General features: G+C 43.9%; 1 protein-coding gene across 4 annotated transcripts in view; it reads left to right on the top strand.

Moving 5' to 3' along the window:
* Nucleotides 1-22,449, top strand: part of KMT5B (lysine methyltransferase 5B) — a 56,941-nt gene that overhangs the window by 4,274 nt on the left and 30,218 nt on the right. For all 4 annotated transcript variants that reach the window (XM_072639363.1, XM_072639361.1, XM_072639362.1 and 1 more), the window contains exon 2: nt 21,583-21,822. In XM_072639363.1, coding sequence (XP_072495464.1) covers nt 21,659-21,822 — 164 coding nt within the window. In that variant the 5' untranslated portion in view covers nt 21,583-21,658. The remainder of the gene's footprint in view (nt 1-21,582; nt 21,823-22,449) is intronic.

Genomic DNA, 22,449 nt, shown 5'->3' with positions numbered 1-22,449 from the left:
CTTTTGCTGGCTCCTGTTCCTTCTCCTGTCCGTTATATGTAGGTGTACATCAAGACTCCGGACCCCCTTCTTGGGAATTGCATGGTACAATAGAGTTGAACCTAGTTAGGATTGTAGAGACTGTTTTGTCTGACCCCTCTGAGGTCCAGAGAGGAAACATGATGTGCCTGCATATCCATCAAGGGCAGCTGATCGGAGATCTAGGGCAGCATCCTCCCAAGGAATGCTTCCACATTTTGTCTATTCCCTGCCCTTTGCATGTCATTCCCAGAGGCTACCAGGATGGACATCCCTTGAGCTCCTCAGCAGCTACCTAGACTGATCACTGATCCATTCACACTCAGGGTTCCTGCTCCATGTGTCTGATTGGTGGTGGTTCAACCTTTACTTTCAGACCTCCAGAGATGCTCCCACACCCACCCCTTCTGCCTCCCAAGGCAGCCCCTACATGTCTCATTTAGCCCAGATCCGGTACTTCTCCACTTGACTTTCTTCCCAATATCTGAAAACAGGCTGGCACTTCCTCTTTCAGTTGTCTAAAACCAACTCCTAATCTTTGGTTTCCTTCCCAACAACGACAGTCCTGGATGCTTGAAACTTTGGTGCCCTTTTGGACTTGGTGTCTTTTGTCTCCTCCAAACAGTGCCTGAGTCCCGTGTCTATTCCTCCAAGATAGTCTTTCCATTGTTTATTGACACGGCCCTCGAGGCTTTGGGTCCTTGTAGCCTTCTGTCTGGACTCTGGGAATAACCCCCCCAAGCAGTCCCCAGTCTTCTACCCTGGCCCAGGCCCCCTCGTTTTCCTGCCTCCTTCCTCGTGCATGTTGCAGGGCTTGTGGGATTGTGTGCATGTCTTTGTGGTCAGTGCTCCATTCTTAGGTAGACAAGTGCATGTGACCTGTAACTGTCTCAGTTCCCATTGGAGTTCTTGCTTAATAAACATTTGTTGAATTGAATGGAAAGACTTTTAGTTTTTGTTCGAGAATCTTTGTATGTTATAGACCATCTTACAGAACATAGAATGAACCTGGGAGTATTGGATATGCTTCTCCAAGTTCTGTGACATGACCATGACTCGGATTAGATCTTCCCCCTCCCCCCTGCTACTTGCAGCCCATGTATACGCATTACCTCCCCTCACTGCCCTCCTGCAGCCCCTCTGGCTTTCTGAGGGAGGGTCTTCTCCCTCCCACCCACCATGTAGGCAGCTGGGGGGCTCCACAGAGCCTTAAGGCTGGAGGCAGGAAGTTCCCAGTTCAGACACCTAGCTTTGTGACCCTGGACAAGCCATCTAAACTTTGTCTGCCTCGCTTTCCTCGTGTGTTAGATGGGGATGACAGCACCTCCTCCGAGGGTTGTTGTGAGGGCCAAATGAGTGAATATTTTTAAAACACTTAGCACAGTGCCTAGCAGTAGTCAGCCTTTGGTAAAGGTGGTCCCTCCTTCCATCACCAGCAATAAGTGTTCTCACCTCTGGTCTCAAGTCTCTTTTCACTGCCCTTTGCTGTTAATGAAGAATCATTCAACAGGAATTTATTAAAGAGTCCCTGCTGTCAAGAAACTTGTGTTCTCTAAGTGCCTTCCACTTAGAAACCCAGTTTTGCTTTAAAAGCAAAACTCTTGGAAACTTATTTAGTGGAAAACAAATATATGCATGGAAAGGTCTCATACTAGAACAGGGATATTACCCTAAAATTCTGTGACCCCAGCGATGGTCCTTGAGCCAGAGCAGCTGGGTACTGGGTAAGGCCTGAGTGAGGCTCAGCTCCTCACAGGTTGGGGCCAAGCAGCCATCGGTGGTGTTAAAGACTTATCTCCAAGTCAAAAGGCTAAGGTGGAAGATGGCTGGGTGTTTGCTTCCAGCCCATTTGGATCAGTAGAATTCTTCCAGGATATTACCCAAGAAAGAAGTTCCCCTTTTCCTGCTTATGCTCCTTGGTATTGGTGCCAGTGTGGGTCTAGGAGATGAGGATGCTTCCTGGTGTCTACCCTTCTGGAGCTGCGTCACTTGTGCTCCTGTTTGGGGCATCTCCATTGGCTCTGTTGGCAGCAGAGAGTTCAGGGAGGCCCTAATCTGGTAGAGTAGCAAAATTAGACAGAAATGACCCTTGCCACCACCAAAGATGCTAACAGCCTTCCATGGCTAAAATAAACACAAACCTTGGCCATCCTTGTCAGGAAGCTCACCTTTCTATTTTCCCCAGCTGAGAAAGCTTGAGTTACAGAGAGGTCACGAGGCCATCCACATAAAATGAATAGATCAAAATGATTGTGTAATGAAATGTCATTCTAGTGTTGGAAATCACGTTCTTTACCTGAAGAACTACAGAGTAAGCTTAAGTCAAAAAGTCACAGGATTCTGTGTCTAGACCTCACAGCCATCTGGGCTCCAACCTCCCCTCCTTCACTTTGCAGATAAATAAACTGAGGCCCAAAAGGATTAAGTTCCTTTGTCTAACAATTCGCTGGAGATCAGTCTCTGAGATGGCTCTTCAAACTCCTGACTTAGCTATGCCCGCGCTTGAATATCCATCCTATAGCTACCCCCTCCTTCTTTCCCAGATTGCTGAATTTTGAAGGAATATTTGTGGAGACTTTTGAGGGGGATAATGAGGTATTAGGGGTTGCTGAGAAATTGGTTCTTGACAGAACAAGAAATCTAATGGTTGGATTCATGTGGCTCAGCCCTAGTACCATCCCCCTACCCTGTGTTCAGACAGAACCCAGTTGGGTACTTGTGTGCCTCAGAAAGCAGGATCATTCATTGCTAGGTATCAGAGAGTAGTCTGTACCTCCCTTCCAGTAATGCTACAAATTGAAATACTGACCCAGTAGTTCTCAAAGAAAGGCAAAATACAACCTTCTACTGGGCAAGCAGTGAAGCCCTGAGAAGGGGGAGGAGGAAGGCTGCTGCCCCAGCTCCTCGCTGTAATGGAGCTGCCCCCTCCCTAGCTCAGTTGTGCAGCCCACTCCGTTTGGCTCTGGGTTTGGAGCCAAGGGATGTAAGCTGTTTTAAAGGCTGCAGGAAAAATACTTCAAGAATTGAGCAAATTCCCTGAGAGTGGACCCAGGGTTCATTAGATTTCTTCTCCTGGAGGGGAGTTTCAAGTCACTACCTTATTTGATCTACCCTTATTTTTAAGGGGGGCGGGGAGTATTATAATAGACTGTAGCTTATTAGCTAGTAGTGGATCTGTAAACAAAGGACTTCATAGCATTTACTGATTTTAAGCAACAAGCATTTATTAAGCGCCTGTTGTGTGCTGGCTACTGTACTAGAGGTAGGAGAGACCAGGTAGTCTCTGTCCTCAAGGTGCTTACTGTGTGGCATGGGGCTACGATGATATTCCCAAAGAAGTAAATGTAGTACACTTTGGAAAGCTGTGTGGATTGGTTGAGACAGGGCTGTCAGTGTTGGAGGGATCATGAAAGGCAAGGCCTTGGAAGAAGGCAGGTCCAGATTTTAAGCGGTGGCTCATTTGGAAATCTAAGAGATGCCCATCATTTGTGGAATGACTAGACAAGCTGTGGTATATGATTGTAATGGAATTTATTGTGCTGTAAGAAATGACAAGCAGGAGGATTTCAGAAAATCCTGGAAAGATCCACGTGAAGTGATGCAGAGTGAAGAGAGCAGAACCAGGGCAACATTGTAACAACAATCAACTGTGCGTGACCTGGCTCTTCCCAGCAGGACTCTAATCCAATACAGTCGCAAAGGACCAGTGATGAAGGAGACTGTCCACCTCCAGAGAAAGAGCTGAGAGTGACTGAACACAGACCAAAGCTGCTGTTTTTAGTTCCTTTCATTTTCCTTTTATTTGAGTCTTCTTGTACAAAATGCCTAAAATGAAAATATTTTACGGAATTGTGCAGGTATAACCTAATCTGATTGCTTACCTTCTTAGGTAGGGAGGAGAGGAGGAAGGGATAGAATTTGAAACTTGAAACTTGAAATAAAAATGTTAAACAGTTGTGGGGGGAGGGAGGGAGAAGTGGAAGAGAAAAAGTACCTTCCCACAGGGGAGACAGGTGTGTACAGAGGTAGGAGATGGTGTGTGTTCTTTGTTGCCATGCCATCAGGGAAATAATGACATTTGCACTTGACTTTGTTCTGAGTGCGGGAGTGCTGGGCAGGTCACCAGCCTCACTTCTCCAGAGCCATCTGAATCCAGTGACCAGATATTCATCAGAATGACTGGAGATGACCCAGGATGAGGCAGTTGGGGTTAAGTGACTTGCCCAAGGTCACACAGCTAGTGAGTGTCAAGTGTCTGAGGTGAGATTTGAATTCAGGTCCTCCTGACTCCTGCACTGGTGCTCTATCCACTGCACCACCTAGCTGCCCCTGGTAGGAGATGGAAAGAAGCCTAGAAGGATGGGCCAAAGCCCAGTTTGCAGGGTGAACATCTGGTCAGATGGGTCCTCAGTGAGGCCTGTCCACTTGTGTGTAGACACCAAGAGCACCCAGAAGCCCATTCTTGCCTCAGTCTTTTTCATTTCACGGAGGAATGTTCTTTTGCTCACATCCTCACCTCCCTCAAGAACTCAGCCCAGCTCTAAGTAAGAAGCTGGAATCTGGAGGCCAGGCCAGCTAGAAGCAAAGTCCTAACTCTCGGTCTTCTCCTGGGGTCTTCCTTCCCTTTGCTCTGATTTTACTTTGATGTACAATTCTACCAAGAGGGGTGTTCTGGCTTGGGGATATTCAGCAATTTGTATGAGCACTGATTAGAAAGGGGAGGCAGCAGGCTTTGAGAAGATGTGAAGAGACAGAAAGCCCCAGAACTAGGGATAAGTTCATAAGGAAGCAGCTAAATGGCACAGTGCACAAGAGCGCCAATCCTGAAGTCAGGAAGACTCATCTTCCTGACTTCAAATCTGGCCTCAGACACTTACTAGTTGTGTGACCCTGGGCAAGTCACTTCACCCTGTTTTGCCTCAGTTTCCTTGTCTGTAAAATGAGCTGGGGAAGGAAATGGCAAGCCACTCCAGTATCTCTGCCAAAAAAACCCCAAATGGGGTCATGAAGAGTTGGACACGACTCAAAAAATGACTAAACACAACTTGAATTAGGGGTCCCCTTTTGGGGGCAAGTTAGCCTCCATACATGCCCACAGGGAGAGTCACTGGAAGCAGCAGATGTTGGCCGGGGGAGGTGGCATTTGTCTGTAACCCCCGTGGAAGGGGAGACCAGTACTGGTCTTGTGGTCAGGAGCTGAAACTGCCATAGGGCTAATGCCCTGATAAAATGCAGTGAGGTACCCAGGATGCCCAGAGAGGGCCAGCTCTTCTGAAGTAGGTGCCAGGGAGCAATGGAATTGGGCCTGTGAGTTGCTGTTGCACTCCCAGTCTGGTCTAAGCTTGAGCAAACCCAGCCAGATCCCAGAAGGCATCCTGGTGTGGACAAGAGGCCTGGGGGGGATTCTTGGCTCTTACCTGCCAAATGTGTAACCGGGCAAATGATTTAACCCTCATCTATAAAATGGGGATAATCAGACTTGCCCTTGCTACTGCACAGGCTTGTTGTGAGGATCACTTGAGATAATGTCTGTGAAATACTTTGCAAGCCTAAGGTATTAGCTAAGTAACTGTCATGGATTCTGACAACAGCACCCAGATGGGTAAGACAGCTTTTATTACTCCCATTTTGAAAAAAGATGAGGAAGTCAAATCTATTCTTTAATATTTAAATTAAAAACAGCTTTTGAAAGACACTAGTAAAAATTTTTCAGATACTCAAATTTCAAAGGGCCTAATTTATGTCATTCAAAAGTTCAAAATTGCATTTTTATTAATGGATCATTTGGCCTATAATTCAGTGAAAATCTTCAGGGATAATTTGTATTATACTTTGATCTTAAAGAATAATTTGCTCAGTGTCTCAGTGCCAGTTTTGCCACCTTGTAGAATGCCAAGTCTCTGGCCATTTGTTTTTATTCCTTGGAATTGCGTTATTCTTTAGCACGCAGAAGTGGGAAGAAAAATTGATTGAATTTGTGTATTTTCATAATCTTTTAAATTAAAGAGAGAGTGGGAACTAATGGTGAAAATGAGTTTGGAAATAATCTGTATTTCATTTATTTCTGTTTTCCATTTATTAATATAGGTGGCTTATACTTTGAGCATTTTATTCAGAGTCATTTACTTAGTTTGCAGAAAATGATGGAATGGGAAATGGGAAGCCAGCTTCACTTTCCTGGGACAGACCCTTTAGTAACAAATTGAATGCAGAATATTAGCCATAGGGGGTGAATGGGATTTCCCCTTTTTCTGTTTCTCCTTTTAAATGCATTTGAATGAATTAATTTCATTCTCTACATGTTCTTTGTTTAAAATTTGGTCAGAACTATTTTGAAAGTTGTTTTGAGTATCTGAAATGATTTTTATTGGGGTTTGTCTAGGGCACATGAGAAGTTGCATGCTCCCGGCATGTGCCTTGACACTCATTTGCCATCTTATCCTTTTACATTTTCCTTCTTTCTCTTCCTGCAGTCAGATATAATTCAGAGCCCATCAGTAAAGTGTGGGGGGTGGGGACCCTGAGATTTGTCATCCACCTACCCCTGTGGGTAGGGACCAGAGAGCCGATGAGGGGCATGCCGCCACAGGACTTCTGCTCCGTGGTCTCGGCTTCCTTGCTAGGATGTGGGACAACATGGGTGCTTGGGAAAGCTGTCATTATATTGGGCCAGAGGCAGAGATTCAGTTTTGGACCACCTCACCCTTGCCATTAGGAGCTTGGCAGTGCCACAAAGTGATTATCATTTGAATATACCGCTTGGCACAGAGCCTGGCACCATCATTGCTCCTTAATTAAGGCTTGTTGTTGTACTATGATCCTATATCCATAGTAGCAAAATTATTTGTCTTTTATGTTGCTCAATAAGGTTGTATACGTTAGAAAAAGAAAACAGACACCCCCCCCCCCCAATAGTTCCTCCAGTTCTGTCACAGGCCTCCCACTTCTCCTAGAGCAACTGGCAGAGCAAGGCCTCCAGCTTCAGCCACTGCTGGTTAGTGCAGCCTCCACACCACATAGGTGTCATTCGTGGATTCATGAGCCAGTGTTGGGCGAGGAGGTCAGGGTGCTGGGCTTCTTTAATGATGGCACTCCTGGGGTTACTCACCTCAGTATCTGCAAAGCTTTTTGAGTGACTCTGGGAGTCATGCTTAGTGACTAGGATATTTTGATTGCTTATGGTCAGGGTCGTTAATAGATTTTGAAACTTCTTGATATAGAAGAACTTGTTATAATTCTAGTGTTGAAACATACCCAGTATTTAGGCATTAGGGATGCAATACAGGCCCTACCTTTGAGGAGCTCTAGATGGGGTGGGGTGTGCTGAGGCCAACCTCCCCCCAGTCATGCCTTGATTATGAAATCCAGGGTAGCGTCATTTCAGTGCTGGTCTTGGCTTTATTCCCATCTCCTTTCATGCCCGATGACTCTAAAGCTAGCTGCCCCCGCACTGTGCCCTCTGGATGCTGGCTCTGTGGGCACAATCTGGTATCTCCTCCTTTCCTACTCCTCTCATTCTCTAGATCCCTCCGGGTGACACATCCTCCATTTCCATCATCAGCTGTACTTTTGCTACTTCTCTCTGGACTCTCTGGTTTAAGTGTGAAAATTGGAGTACTCTTAGTTCCTCATGACCGCTTCAGGTTTTCCCACAACCATCGACTCCACCTTTCCTTCTTGAGTTCACCCCATCCATTTCTGCCACCCAAATCCTGATAACTGTTGTCTGTTGTCTCCTAACCTTCAGGATGCTCCCATTCTTTCCTCAGTGAGTTCAGTGTCTGGCTCAAAGGTTTTCTCTCTCCTCAACTCTTACCTTCATACTAGGGGACTTTCTCTCAAACAGCCTAACCTCCCAATTCCTCATCCTAGTCACTTCCCATGACCTACTCCTCCACTCCACCTCAAGCATGACCTGCTAATTCACCACTTCCATCCTCTGCTTTACAACCCTAAACCTTGTTCTTTGTCCATACTGCGGCTTTCAATCCTTCCCTCCTCCCCAGTCTTTCCCAGGCCATCACCCATTAAGTGGCTATATTCTTCTTCCTTCCCCATCTTGACTCTTTGGTGAATCAGGTCAGTTCTACACACATTCCCCTCCAAGTGTTCGTTCTGCACCCTGAACCTCTCACCCCTCTGTCAGGAAGTGGGTAGTATGTGTCATTGTTGATCCTCTGAAATCATGAGTGTTATTGTGAGAACAGTATACACAGCAGCATTGTAAAGACAAAGAACTGATCAACACAGCAAGACCCAGAGGATGGAAGTGCGTGATAGCTGAGATGGAGTGGAGCAATAGATAGTGGGAAGTGAGTTTCTCGTTGGTTCTTCTGCCTTCACTTGGAGGTTTTATTTTGGGAGCTGGGATGGGGGCGATGTGTGTCCTGGATTACTGAGCCAAGGGATAGGGGAGGAGAGAGAGCAAACACTGGACTGTGCAATGAAGTTAACATAGGTGGTTTTTGACATGCAGATTTCTTTCAGAATTCTTTATGTAAAGTCAAATTTACATAATGTGAATTTCCGGAAATTGAGAACTGTCTATATATCCCTTCCTTTTGCTGATTGGCAATTCATCCTTTATAACAAAACAACTAAAAACAGAACGCAAAGGCTGAGTCCTGGGGCTTATATTGTATCCCACACTTGTCCTACACCTCTTCGAAGAAGGGAGGGACTTCTCAGCTTTCAGAGCTTACCAAATCTCTTTCTCCTTTGACAGGAGACATTATTTATGTTATTTTACAAATATAAAGAGGAAGTGGGGCAGAGCCAAGGTAGTAGAGTAGAAGCAGCAATCCAGCTGAACTCCCTTAACAGTCCTGCCCCCCTACCCCAGACAGCTTTAAGATAATGCATCAGATCAAATTCTGGAGTTCCATAGTCAACAAAAGGGAGGGGTGAGATATTTTTCCAGGCCAAAACAACTTAGGTTTGAAGAAGAGGTCTGTGACACCAGGGTGGGGTCAGAATGCACAGGGCTGCAGCAACAGTGGTGAATCTTGGAGGTGGCTGCAACAGCAGGAACAGCTGCTTCTGAAACTCAAGCTAGAGACGTTCCAGGTCAAAGAAGAGCATTGGCACTTTTGGCTGCAGAGGATCAAAAGACCTGGTCATAGTTCAAGGGCAGAACTAGCACTTGTAGCTATAGGGTCCCTTCCTGGGTAAAGACCAGAGCAAAAATAAGTAGAGCAGTGACTATACATCTTCAAGCATCACACTGCCTTGGAAGCCCCCAAAACTAGCTCTGAGAATTTTGGTGTGGGAAAGACCCAAAACTTGGGATAGTGTCTTCAGACCCTTAAGTGAGTAGAGGCCAAATTGAACATAAAGCTCAAAGTCAAGGAAGAGACTAGAAAAATGAGCAGACAACAACAAAAAGAAACTACTAAGAGGGAAGATCCAAGACACTCAAAAGATGTGAACACAGCTATAAGTAAAGCCTCAAAAGAAAAATGTAAATTAGACACAAGCCCAACAAGAATTCCTGGAAGCGCTAAAAAAAGAGTTAAACGTGGTAGAGGAAAAATTAGGAAAAGAAATGAGAGTGATGCAAGAAAATTATGAAAAACAAATTAACTATCTGGTAAAAGAGGAACCCAAAAATTCGTGGAAGAAACTAACTCCTTAAAAGGGAGCCAAGTGGAAAAGGAGGTAAAAAAAAGTTCACTGAAGAATATAATTCCTTAAAAAATAGAATTAGTCAAATGGAAGCTAATGACTCCACAAGAGTCAAGAAGTAAGTAAACAGAACTGAAAGAATGAGAAAAAAATAGAAGAAAATTTGAAATAACTCCTTGGAAAAACAAGTGACCTGGAAAGTCAGTTGAGGAGATGTAAGAATTATTGGACTTTCTGAAACCCGTGATCAAGAAAAGAGCCTAGACATCATATTTGAAGAAATTATAAAGGAAAACTGCCACAATATTTTAGAGCCCGAGAGAGGGTAAAATAGAAATGGAAAGATCTGCCCGTTGCCTCTTAAAAGAGATCCCAAAATGAAAACTGTCAAGAATATTATATAAGCCAAATTTCAGAGCTCCCACATCAAAGAGGAAATACTCCAAGTTGCTGGAAAGAAACCATTCAAATATGGTGGAACCACAGGCGCAGGATCACACAAGATTTAGCAGCTTCTGTGTTGAAGGGAGTGTAGGGTTTGGAATATGATATTACAGAATACAAAGGAACTGGGATGACAACCGAGAATAACCTACCCAGCAAAACTGGGTTAATCCTTCAGGGGGGAAAATGAAAAACTTTTAATATAATAGAGGACTTTTAAGCATCCCTGATGAAAAGACCAGAGCTGAATAGAACTTTTGACATTCAGACTCAAGAGAAGCATTAAGAAGTAAGCATCAAAGAAAAATCATAAGGAACTTAAGAGGTGATACATGTAATGCTTAAGAACTTTGTCATTATTAGGGCAATTGGAAGGACTCTACATAGAGGGCACAAGAATGAGTTAATTATGTTGAGAATATCTTAAAAAATGGGTGGGTGGGAAAGAGGAATGCACTGGGAGAAGGGGAAGGGAGAGGCCAAATGGAGAAAATTATCTCATGTGAAAGAGGTACACAAGGGAAAACTTTTATGATTGAGGGGAAAATAGGGGTAGTGGTGGCAAGTAGTGCTTAAACCTCACTTTCATTGGAATTGGTTCAAAGAGGGAAGACTATATATAGTCTCTCTCTATATAGACTATGTACTGTATATACACACAGTTGGGTATAGAAATCTGCCTTAACCAACAGAGAAATAAGAAGGGAATGGGATAAAAGAAAGGGGGAGAGTGATAAAAAGGGAGGTAGTGGTCAGAAACAAAACAGTGACTTTTGAGGAAGGAAAAGGTAAAAAGAGAGAGATGGATAAACAGAAGAAAGGAAGGAGGGAAATGCACAGTAATCATAACCATGAATGTGAATGAGGAGGAATGTCCCATAAAATGGAAATGAATTAGCAGAATGGATTAGAAACCAGAATCCAGTAATATGTTGCTTACAAGGAACACACGACACGGAAAGACATGTAGAGTTAAAATAAAGGATTGAAGTGGAATCTAGTATGCTTCAGCCAAGGTAAAAAAAAAAAAAAAGGCAGGGATAGCAATCATGATTTCAGACAAAGCAAAAGCCTACATGAACCTAATTAAAAGAAATAATCAGAGAATTTTCCGAGAAGGTACAATAGACAAGTAATATACTACTAATAAATGTGTATGGACCAAATGGCAATGCATCCAAATTCTTAAAGACACAAACAAAACAAATGCAGCCAAAATTAGAGGGAAAGCAGGAAACAAGCAGGGAAGTGGGGGCTGGGGGGGGACAGCAAATTTCTCTGGTAAAGGTGTCATTTCTTAAATATCTAGGGAAGTAAGCCAAATTTACAAAAATACGAGCTATTCCCTGATTGATAGAGAATATGAAGAAGAAGTTTTTGGAAGAAGAAATTAAAATTGTAGTCATATGAAAAAATGCTCTGAGATGTACTACCTCACACATATCAGATTGGCTAACATGGCAGAAAAGAAAAAATGACATGCTAGAAACGTAAGGACATAATGCATCGTTGGTAGAGCTGTGAACTGTTCCCAACCATCCTGGAGAACAATTTGGAACTACACTCAAAGGGCTATAAAACTGCATACCTTTTGACCCAGCAATACCACCACTACTAGGACTGTATCCCAAAGAGCTCAAAACAAAAAGAAAAGGACTGATATATACAGAAAGATTGATAACAGCTCTTTTTGTAGTAGCAAAGAATTGGAATCTAAGGGAATGCCCGGTAGTTGGGGAATGGCCAAACAAGTTCTGGTACATGATTGTGATGGAATATTATTGTGCTGTAAGAAGTCAAGGGGATGGGTTCAGAAAAACCTGGGAGGACTTCCATGAACTGATACAAAGTGAAGCAAGTAGAACCAGGAGAACATTGTACACAGTAGCAGCAACATTGTAACAGTGATCAGCTGGGAAAGACTTTGCTGCACTGATCAAGACAATTCCAAGGGACTCCTGATGCTCCAGAGAGAGACTGATGAATTCTGAGTGCAAAAGGAAGCAGGCTTTTTTCACTTTTTGTCAGTATGGCTAATATGGAAATATGTTTTGCTTGATTTCACATGTATAATGGATAGCAAATTGCTTGTCTTAAAGGATGGGGGAAGGGCAGGAGGGAAGGAGAGAATTTGGAAATTAAAAATTTTTAAGTGAATGTTGAAAGTAAATAAATAATGCATTTTTGTAAATTGAAAAAATGTAAAGGGGATACTAGTGTCATGTAGTAAAGAGAACAACAACTGCCGGATAGAAATTTATAAAGTTTTGGACTCCAGTACAGGTTAAAGAGAGTCAGCAAAAGTAATGAACGTTCATTAGTATTACCGACTTTGAGAGTGTTTGAGGAAAAGGAAACCAAGGTTTGGTTTTTTACAGACTCCTTGGCACTTGTTGCAGTAGGTTGTTCGGACTGTGCATTGGCTCTCATCTGTCTAAAGAGGTAGGGGCTCAGTGGGTTCATCTGTAAGCACTGGAATTGTGTGACCTTGTTGGTCACCAGGAGGGTTGTTGTGATTTAACTTCATTCCTCTCTGGAGTGAAGGCCTCAATCACCTTCATCTGCTTCCCTGCCAAAGTTAATGACTCCTTTTTTGGATCATCTTTTTTCTTTTTTTTTTTTTAAATGTGGAGACCAAATCTAGGTGTATGATCTGGACTGACGTGACATAGGAAAAAATGCTTCTTCCTTAGTCCTTTTTCCTTTAGTCTTAAATCTTCAGATGAACCAAGTGCCCTCTTATCCTCTTCCCCATACATGGTAAAAGAACATAACTTGAAAGTGTAGTAGTGGTTATTATGGGATCAGCTCACTGATATCTCAAAACAGATGTTCCCTTCTTTCCCCACCCCCCATGTCTCTTCACACCTTCAACTGGGGAGGCAGCAAATCTGCCCGAAGACAGCAGGAGTCCTATGGGAGGTGGGCTTGGGTCACAGGCACTTTCTAAAGGTGTTGGAGGAGGTAAGACAGGGAGCTTTCTTCACTTACCTCTAGTTTGAGGCTACTTTTGAAGCTTGGAACCTTGAACATTTGGAAAAGTAGATTGTAATCCACCAGCTGATTTTATTCTTACGGCCCTCTCATTATCCTCAAGTGACTTCACAAGTGTCCTTTGCACTGTTGTCCATAGGACTGAACCCAGTACTAGGTCTAAGAAGTAGGAAGCCTAGTGAATACTGGTTGGATCACAGTGAACCTCTTTCTTCTCAGAAATTTGAGCTCCTGTTTTTTATTTTAAATTGAAGGTCCCAGCAGGGATTTTTAGCATCACAAAGAGAACAAGTGAAATGGTTCGTATTTTTTGCTGTTTCTCTATCAGTCTTTCCATAAATCTTGGTATACTTTTCCTGTCTCTTGGGTCCCTATTTTTGCCGGGTTGGAGAAAGCTCCAAGCTTTAGAAACTTACCTTGGGGTTTGCTTTATTTGCCTATAGCTCAAAGGGGAAGGCATTTTATGCAATTAAAACTCTAAATAATTGTCAATGTCTTGTGGGGACTGTGGCCTTGACTAAGTTGGGGTACAGTTAGTGAAGATGGTTGAATTTGTTGCTTTTTTTTTCTTTCTAAAAATTGCCCAAAGTCTCCTGCTTGGCTTCAAGTCTTTGCCCCTTTTTTCCCAGAGGCATTTGTGATTATTTCACCATCACTGGGTAAAATATCCCAGGAGAAGCTGTTGGTATTCTAGTCTAAGAAGTGAACTCTGTCAGACGGGCCTTGGCCCACCCAGTAGTGCTCCAGACAAAACAGATCTACACAGTAGGAGCTAATAATAATCAGTATAATGGAATAACCCAGAAAGTGGAGATATCTGTCTAAAGGAAGTGCTTTTTTCTCTACAAGTAGAATTGACTGTGAAGAACCCTGGGCTCTGCCTTCTGATATTATCACTAGCAGGGTGTTCCTAGGGTTGTAATGGACAGCTTGAAATCCCTTCTTCAAACCATTTTTAGCTCCCACTCCTCATTGTAAGCATCCCCAGAAGTCTTTTGGTGACTGCATCTTGTTTTCTTTTATTTATGTTTGACAGTAGAAATAAGAATCGTCTACTTCTTTCTTCCTGTATTGGTTCTTTAGCCCTAATCTTAGCCCCTCCCTGTGGTCATCTTCAGTTTTTCTTGTGTTTAGCTTGTTTGTACAGAGCTATTTGCATGTCTCTCTCATTAGACTAGGAGCTCCTTGAGAGCGGGGACTCTTTTTTTGGGAGGGGGGATGACTTTCTTTGTATCCCTAGCACTTAGCACAATGTTGGGTATGTAGTAGGCATTTGATAAGCACTTGTTGACTTGACTTGGAAACCTGGACAATGGAAGTAGCTTTGGGAGCAGATTAGGCCCACACTCAAAGGCTGTAGGACTTGGCTTAAGGTATCTCAGCAGAAGTTCCATGGAGCCTCTAACTCTCCAGAGGCTCAGACACAAAAGCCTCCCACCAGTACTTGGAAGGACAGGTAGACAGATGCCCTCACTTGGAGAGGTCTAGTCACCTCAGCCAGAGGTATCAAGAAGAGTGAGGCCAAACCAGATTAAAATGGAGTTTGGAAATAGCTCACAAGATAAATAAAAATCCAGTGAGGCCAAGATAATATTCCATTTTAAAATAAAGTCAGTCATTACTACAGAGATCCTTACCTGTGGACTAGGGACCTCTTTTCTCTGAGTTGGAAGAGGAGGAGGATCCAAGAGACAGCTGCCCAGGATATGAAGCTGCAGGGGACTTCGAGGCTCCCAGCCCAACTCTCTCATTTTACAGAGGAGGAAACTGAGACCTGAGGTTATTCAGGAAGGGAGTAGAAGACTGTGACCAATCTGTCCTTCAGTACTACCTCCTCATCCACCTTCAGTGTTTCTTTTCAGAATCTTAAAAACCTTGTACTTTTCCTTCCAGGAAAGGATTGGCCATTAACTCCTTAGGACTTGGATTTTCTTTATCCAAACATTGCCACTCATCTCCCCATCTTTTTTACCTCTGCTTATGCAATGTTCTTTCTGAAACTAGGTTTCTAGATCCTCGGCAGATGTTGGCAGAATCAATGGTGCAGTCATCCGCGGACTTGGGCCCCTTTAAACAAGCATTGTTTTCCTCATGATCCTCTTTTACCCTGAGAAACTGGGGCAAGAAAGGACTTGTAGCCAAGGTGCAAGGATGGCTTCCCTGTCTTTTTTGTGTGTTTTGGGGTTAAAGGGAGAGAGTGTGCACTTAAAAGTGGGTTCTGTGGCTGTTCAGTCATTGAGGTTCAAATCCTGGCTCATCTGTATCACTCTGTGACCTCAAGTGAGTTCTCATCTTGGGACTGCAGTTCACCTCTGAATGTTCTAGATTGAATGAAGAAGATGCTCGAAGGTTCCTAAAGTGATTCTGTGGGAATGATGATGCTCATGAGTGCACTTAACTGGGTCCCATCAGACATTGCATCCTCTCTCTGTGAGAGGAGAAAGATCTAAGGTTCCTGAAATTGGCCCCTGTGATAAGATGCTGCTTTCCCATGTTGTTCCTCTACAGCAGCCTGTCACATGACCTTTGCTGGCTTTTGGAAAAAGTGGTGTGAAATGTCCTTGATGTCATCGTCAATGTTTATTTACTGTAGGATGTTTGGTGACCAGCATAGCCTCCAGACACTTAGCAGCCAAGTCATCAGGACTGACGTGGGCAGATTTGATGCTCAGAAAACAAAAAACATATATTGAACCTATCTGTCCATCAGAGCTCAATTCTCCAAACTGCCTGGCAGCTATTCAAAAAGGCATTAGAGTTTTTCTGGAAGGTCTTTCTTAAATAGGAATCACTTGTTGGCAGAAGGAAGGCTCCCTGCCTGCTCCAAAAAGTCAGGACTGGGTGTAACTCGGATACATGGGTGAAAGCCTGGCTAAGAATCTCTGTTACCAGGAAGAGGGAAGCTCCAGCAAAGAACAGGAACTTCAGTTACTTAATGGAGTAGAAATGTAGGGAGGCAACCATGGTGAGAGAGAGCCAGCCTCCCAGTCGGGAAGCCCTGTATGCAAATCCCAAACAAGTCAGTTCACCTCTAAGTGACAGGCTGAAATTGTGAACTGCAGCCATACATACGTACACACATGCACACATGCATCCATACAAAATGATGTTACAGAGAAAGTATCAGACCTGTAGTAGCAGATGGAGTTTCCTGTTGTTTTGTTCTGGTATCTTCTCTTGCCTCATTGTTGGCTCTTTACCCTCTCTCTAGCTTGTTTGTACACATTTGTGACTTTGTCATTTCCACTGCTAGACTATAAGCTCCTTGAGGGCAGGGACTATTTTTTACCTTTCTTTGTATTCCCAGACTTGGCACAGTGCCTGGCACACAGTAGCCTCTTAATGAATGTTTATTGACCGATTCTAGCAAAAGGAGCATACCTCTGTGTCAGGCCCCTGGAATCTTAACTGGTCTGTGCAGAGCTTGGAAGCCTTGCTGCACTGTTTGCTCTTCCGTGATTGTGGTCATGACAGAAGTTGCTTTCCTGGTTCAGCCCATACCACACTGCCTGCTTTTTCCCCAGTAATAAATAAGTAAGCTTGCCTGCCAGGGTTCACTCAGATCTTCCCAGTTTCCTTTGGATTCATAGTTGTCATTTTTATGGAACCACCATATTCTGTAAAATGAATGTGCCACATTCAGCCATCTCCCCACCAACAGACACCACATTCCCTCCAGTTCTTAACTTTTGTCCTCATGGGACCTTCCTCTCTGTCCTCGAACTCTCTGGGGCGTGGTGTGTGTGTGGTGTGTATGTGTGCGGTGTGTGTATGTAGTGTGTGGTGGGTGTGTGTGTGGTGTGTATATGTGTGGTATGTATGTGTGCGGTGTGTATGTTGTGTGTGTGTGGTGTGTATATGTGCGGTGTGTATATGTGCGGTGTGTATGTAGAGGGTGTGGTAGGTGGGTGTGATTTGTGTGTGTGTGTATGTAGTGTGTGTGTGGTGGGTGGGTGTGATTTGTGTGTGTGTGGTGTGTATATGTGTGGTGTGTATGTAGTGTGTGTGGTGTGTATATGTGCGGTGTGTATGTAGTGGGTGTGGTGGGTGGATGTGGTATGTGTGTGTGTGTGGTGGGTGGGTGTGATTTGGGTGGGTGTGGTGTGTATATGTGCGGTGTGTGTATGTAGTGTGTGTGGTGTGTGTGTGTGGTGTGTATATGTGTGGTGTGTATGTAGTGTGTGTGGTGTGTGTGTGTGTGGTGTGTATATGTGCGGTGTGTGTATGTAGTGTGTGTGGTGTGTATATGTGCGGTGTGTGTATGTAGTGTGTGTGGTGGGTGGGTGTGATTTGTGTGTGTGTGCGGTATGTGTGGTGTGTATATGTGTGGTGTGTGTGTGTAGTGTGTGTGGTGGGTGGGTGTGATTTGTGTGTGTGTGCGGTATGTGTGGTGTGTATATGTGTGGTGTGTGTATGTAGTGTGTGTGGTGTGTGTGTGTGTGTGTGGTGTGTATATGTGCAGTGTGTATGTAGTGGGTGTGGTGGGTGGATGTGGTGTGTGTGTGTGTGTGTGTGTGTGTGGTGGGTGGGTGTGATTTGGGTGGGTGTGCGGTGTGTGTGGTATGTATATGTGTGGTGTGTGTATGTAGTGTGTGTGTGTGTAGTGTGTGTGGTGGGTGGGTGTGGTTTGGGCGGTATCCCAGAGTCAAAGGCTGGAAACACATGGTTGAGTGAACTTTTCACATAATTTCCGGCGGTCCTTCAGAACAGCTGGATTGATTTACAGTTCCGCCGAGGGTGCGTTAGTGTGCCTGTTTTCCCATAGCTTTCCCCACCCCAATATATACTGTTTCTGGTCATCTCTTTCATTTGGTAAGTGTGAGGTACAACATCAGAATTGGTTTGTATTACTTTTATTCATGTTTTGGGATGTTTTTTCATGTGGTCATAAGCTTGTATTTCTTTTCAAGTCTGCATATCATTTAACTGATATTGACCTTTGTAATGCATTTGTATAAATATGGGTATCAATCTTGAATCAGCAACATCAGCTGTTAGAATCCCCCCCATAATGACTTCATTTTTTTTCTACTGCTAGCGACATTGGTTTTTTCATGTAGAAACTATTTTATGTTTTCAAAATTGTTCATTTCGTCATCTGTGATCACCTCTATTCCTGTTTAATTTTTTTCCTCACCGTAGTTGTTTAAAGCACTTCCTTCCCTTTTCCTCTTTTTGGGGGGACAAAAATATTTAAATATTAATAATAAATTTAATTAAATATTATTTAATTCATATATTCATTTGGAGTTTATTTTGGGATATGATGTAAAGTATTGGATTCACTCTAATTTCTGCCACGTTGCTTTCCAATTTTCCCAGCAATTTTTTTTAGAGAAGTTTCTGATCCAGTAGTTGGTATCTCTGGGTTTATCCAACAGTAACCTATTCTGTTGGCTTGCATATGGGATCTATATGGACATATTTTATACCAACTTCATAGGGAATGTGCTCTTTAAAAAATAATGAAATTGTTCCCGTCAGCAGTGACATAAATAATTGCCTGAAATTTCTTGTGCTTCAGTCCCATAAGTCAGCTAATGTTTCTCTGTCATCAGCAATTTATTCTCTGCTCTATTTAATTATTTTTTGCTACGGGGCCTTTGTGTATGAGAAAACACTTGTTTTTCCTTGGTTCTGTTGATGGCCTCCTCCTATAGCTAGTTAACACCTCCAGTTTAGAACTCAGGGTTATGTTTGAAGATGAAAGGTCTGAACTGTGGCATCTGGGGATTGCAGTTACTTCCAACTTGCTATTCCATTGTTACCATCCCTCTCCATTTCTTCTTCCTACCTCATGGACAAAAAGTGTTGCAAGATAGACTTTCCAGAGCCCCTGATGCCGTCTCTGTCATGGATTCTTCAGCAGAGATTTAGGCGCGTGGCTGGAACAACTGGATTACAGTTCAAGGGGCTGCCCTTGGTACTGGCCCCTGACCCTCTTCCCTGAATCTCCCATCTTTAATAAAGAACAGACTGGAGGGATTAACCATGGGTAGCCAAGGAGAACCCAAGCAGAGTGGGCAGGAGATAGTTGCTGCACTGTTGCCACACTACACATGCTGCGATCAGCACGGTCTAGCTTTGTGGCTGTGGACACTCAGGTCACTCGCGGTATTGCTTGTGAATCTTGGCCACGAAGAAGAGTGTTATTTATCAGTCACAGGTAGGAAAGTTTAAATTATACAGGCCTTCTGAGTGTTCTAAATCTTTCTGAATAGCTAGAATTTCAAGTTAAATCTTTGTCACTTATTTCCATATTAACCTAGTCAGACGCGTTGCATTAAGTTTGGTAAGAAAGTTGAATAAATGAACAGTTGTATAGCCTGTGGTGATGTCAAAATTGCCATCTTTTGTGCTCTCCTCTGCTGGAAGGCACTTCATGGCTCTGGATTTTAGTCATGATTTAGAACCAACTGGAAGACAGGCAAAGTAGAAGGTTTTAGTTTGATAGCTCAGTTTACCTGGGACAAGAACCAGTGTAACAAGGAACAGGTGTGTTAAGACAGCCTCTGGGCAGACTCCAATGCTGCTTCCACCTTTGCTTGGGCCTGCTGCTGCTGCAATCACTGGGACTTGAGGAGAAACGAATTTCTGAGAGCAGCTGTAGGAAATGGCTGTCCTTAGTTTTCTTTGCACAAAAAGTGGAGAAGATTGACTTCTCCAGGAGAGCAGAAAGAACCCTGGACTGAGTCAAAGACCTGAGTTCTGCTTGTAACATTGCCACTACCTGTCCACCCTGGAGGGGTGTGTCTTCCTTTTCTGGGTCTCAGTTTCCTTTTCCGTAAAACAAGAAGGTAAAGCTAGATTCTCTGATCCCTTCCAGCCAGGGATTTCACAGCTGACTCCCAGGGGAAAAAATGGCCTGTATTCACTTCTCCATCCCTGCCAGTTGGACTTCTAGCCTTCCCACTCAAGGGAAGCTGTTCTCTCCAGATTTTTATTAATCGCTAAATCCATGAGCCTTTTCTCAGCCTTTGCCTTCTTGAGCCTTTGGAGTATCTGACCTGCTGCTGTCCTCTCCTCTCTGGGCTTGGGGCTCTGTGTCCACTTCTTGACTCCCTCCCCACTATGCCAGTGAAGGATTTCTCTCTGTGGCTCACAACAATCTCTTTATTTCTAAGTCCAGTGGCTTTTCTCATGCCTTATCCTTTTTCATTTTTTCACAGCATTTGATATCACTGATCACCCAACCCTTCCTCTTGGGCATGTTTTCCTTATCACAACTGATCTTTGTAGTTCTCTTGATGTACATATTCTGTCTCTCTCTCCCTCCTTCTCTCTCTCCCTCTCTTCCCCCTCCTCTCTCTCTTTCCTCTCTATCTGTCCTCTCTCTTTCTCTTCTTTCTCATCTCTCTCTCTCTCTCCCCCCTCTCTGGATTTAGCTATCATCTCTATGTAGATAACCCTAAAAACTCCATACGCTGTCTAGAAATCGGCCTGTGTCCTGTGAGCATTTCACGTTTCATTATCTTTCTCCCTCTTCGTACCTTTCGCTATTGCTCTGGGCAGTGCCAGCCTTTCCATTGCCCCGGCTTGCAGCCTCAGCACGCTGTACAGCATCTTCTGCCATGTTCTTCTCAGAACTTGTCAGTCTCACCTCAATATCTCCTGCAACTCAGACCTTAACTGGCCTGGACCAGCAATATCACTTCTTAGGTGGTTTCTTTATGTCCAGACTCTCCCCTCCAATCCTTCCTTCACATTATGAACCTACAAAGTGAAGATGTCTCTTCCTGTCTTGTCCCCTCTTCAGCCTAGCTTCTAATAATAATTAATCATCATAGTAGATGGTGATAGGTTCCATTTAGATGTTGTCCCGGGATTGTAGAGCACCTGGCCTGCTTTGACATGGATAGAGAGGACTTAAGACTTAGGAGGTGATGCATTGTTTGTAGACTGCCTGCCAGTCAACAAAACAAGCTACATGATAGAAGGAGAGAGTAATGTTGGGCTTGGAGTCAGAAAGATGTGGGTTCAGATCTTACTTCAGGTATGATCGGGCTGATCATAGGCAAGGTACTTCACCTTGCACAGCCTTGGTTTCCTTATCCATAAAATGGGGATAATACCCATAGTACTTTTCTTCCAAGGGTTGTGGGGAAAACCAGATGAAGACATGCATGTCAAGGGCTTTGAGAACCTTAAAATCCCATGTAATTGTCTGTCTATTAACAGATAATTTAGCTGAGTAACAGTGGCTGTGAGGATTTGTACCTCAGATGTCATTATAACAAGTAATTAAGTAAAGTAGGTACCACTTGCTAACCATAGAGGTCTTTGACACCCTTTCAGGAGAGTAGGGTGGCCCAGCTTTTAGGGCTGCATTCCCAGGAGTGAGATTGTGGGGGATTCAGAAGTACTAGGAATGTTCCAAAGAGTAGAGCCGTTCTGTTACTGTTATTGTGGATGAGCGCCATTCTCACGTGTCTGTTTAGCATAATGAGCTCCCTTGTAATTACCTCCCCAATTAATTTGTTTTCCATATTTTCTTTCTGTTAGGAGAGAAAATTGAAGTTATTCTCTAAGCTACTTGAAGAGAGTGACTAAATGCCACTGGGTCGGGCTGTCTGTGGGTATGAAGTGGTTGGGAGACTCCAAGAACATGGTGGTGAATGGCAGGAGAAATGGAGGCAAGTTGTCTAACGAACACCAGCCAAGTCAATCCAAATTTCAGCACCCGGGGAAGGACGCCCTGAAGGCTGGCCGAAATGCAGTTGAGAGAAGGTCGAGCCGATGTAGGTACACGCTTAACCTCTGGGGCGTTTTCGTTGTTGTCGGGGTCCAGTAATACGCTTTGTTTTCTTTTTGTCTTTGACAGTTTTCATCATGTGTCTCAGAAGAGTCATTTATTTCTATTTTAAAACTGCCCTCATTCAGCTCTTGTTATGTTGAGATGCAGAAATCCTGCCTGTGTGCTTGGGGTCTGCAGCTGGAGACTTCTGTAGAGTTTCTGTCAAAATGCTGGCCAGGACAGTCGCCTCGCAGTGTGTCAGGCTGTCCAGAGAGCTTTTAAAATCGTCAGAAAGTAGTCAGTTCTCCCTCTCAGTGTTTGTGGAATGCAATAGGGCCGAGGCCTGGGGTCAGGCCTGCTGCAGCAGGAGCGATTTTACCTGCCCCAGCCAGGCAGCGTAGCAGTTCCCCTTGGGATGTATTAGTGCGCAATGAAACAATTGTTTAATTGCCTGCTCGCCTCCTACTTGGAAGGGAACCACTTTTTTTCGACTTTCTGACATTTGTACTTAAAGTTTTGAGTTCCAAATTCTATCCCTCCCTCTGCCTCACCCCAGCCCCCATTTTTTATTTTGAGAAATTGTGGGCTTAGTCCATTCTTATTGGTGTCCATTTCAAGGGTGAGGGGCAGAAGGG

The sequence above is a fragment of the Notamacropus eugenii genome, chromosome 2, assembly GCF_028372415.1.
Source record: "Notamacropus eugenii isolate mMacEug1 chromosome 2, mMacEug1.pri_v2, whole genome shotgun sequence".
In the NCBI taxonomy this organism is placed as follows: Eukaryota; Metazoa; Chordata; class Mammalia; order Diprotodontia; family Macropodidae; genus Notamacropus; species Notamacropus eugenii.
The sequence above is the reverse complement of the archived record's forward strand: the minus strand, read 5'-3'. Positions and strand labels throughout refer to the sequence as shown.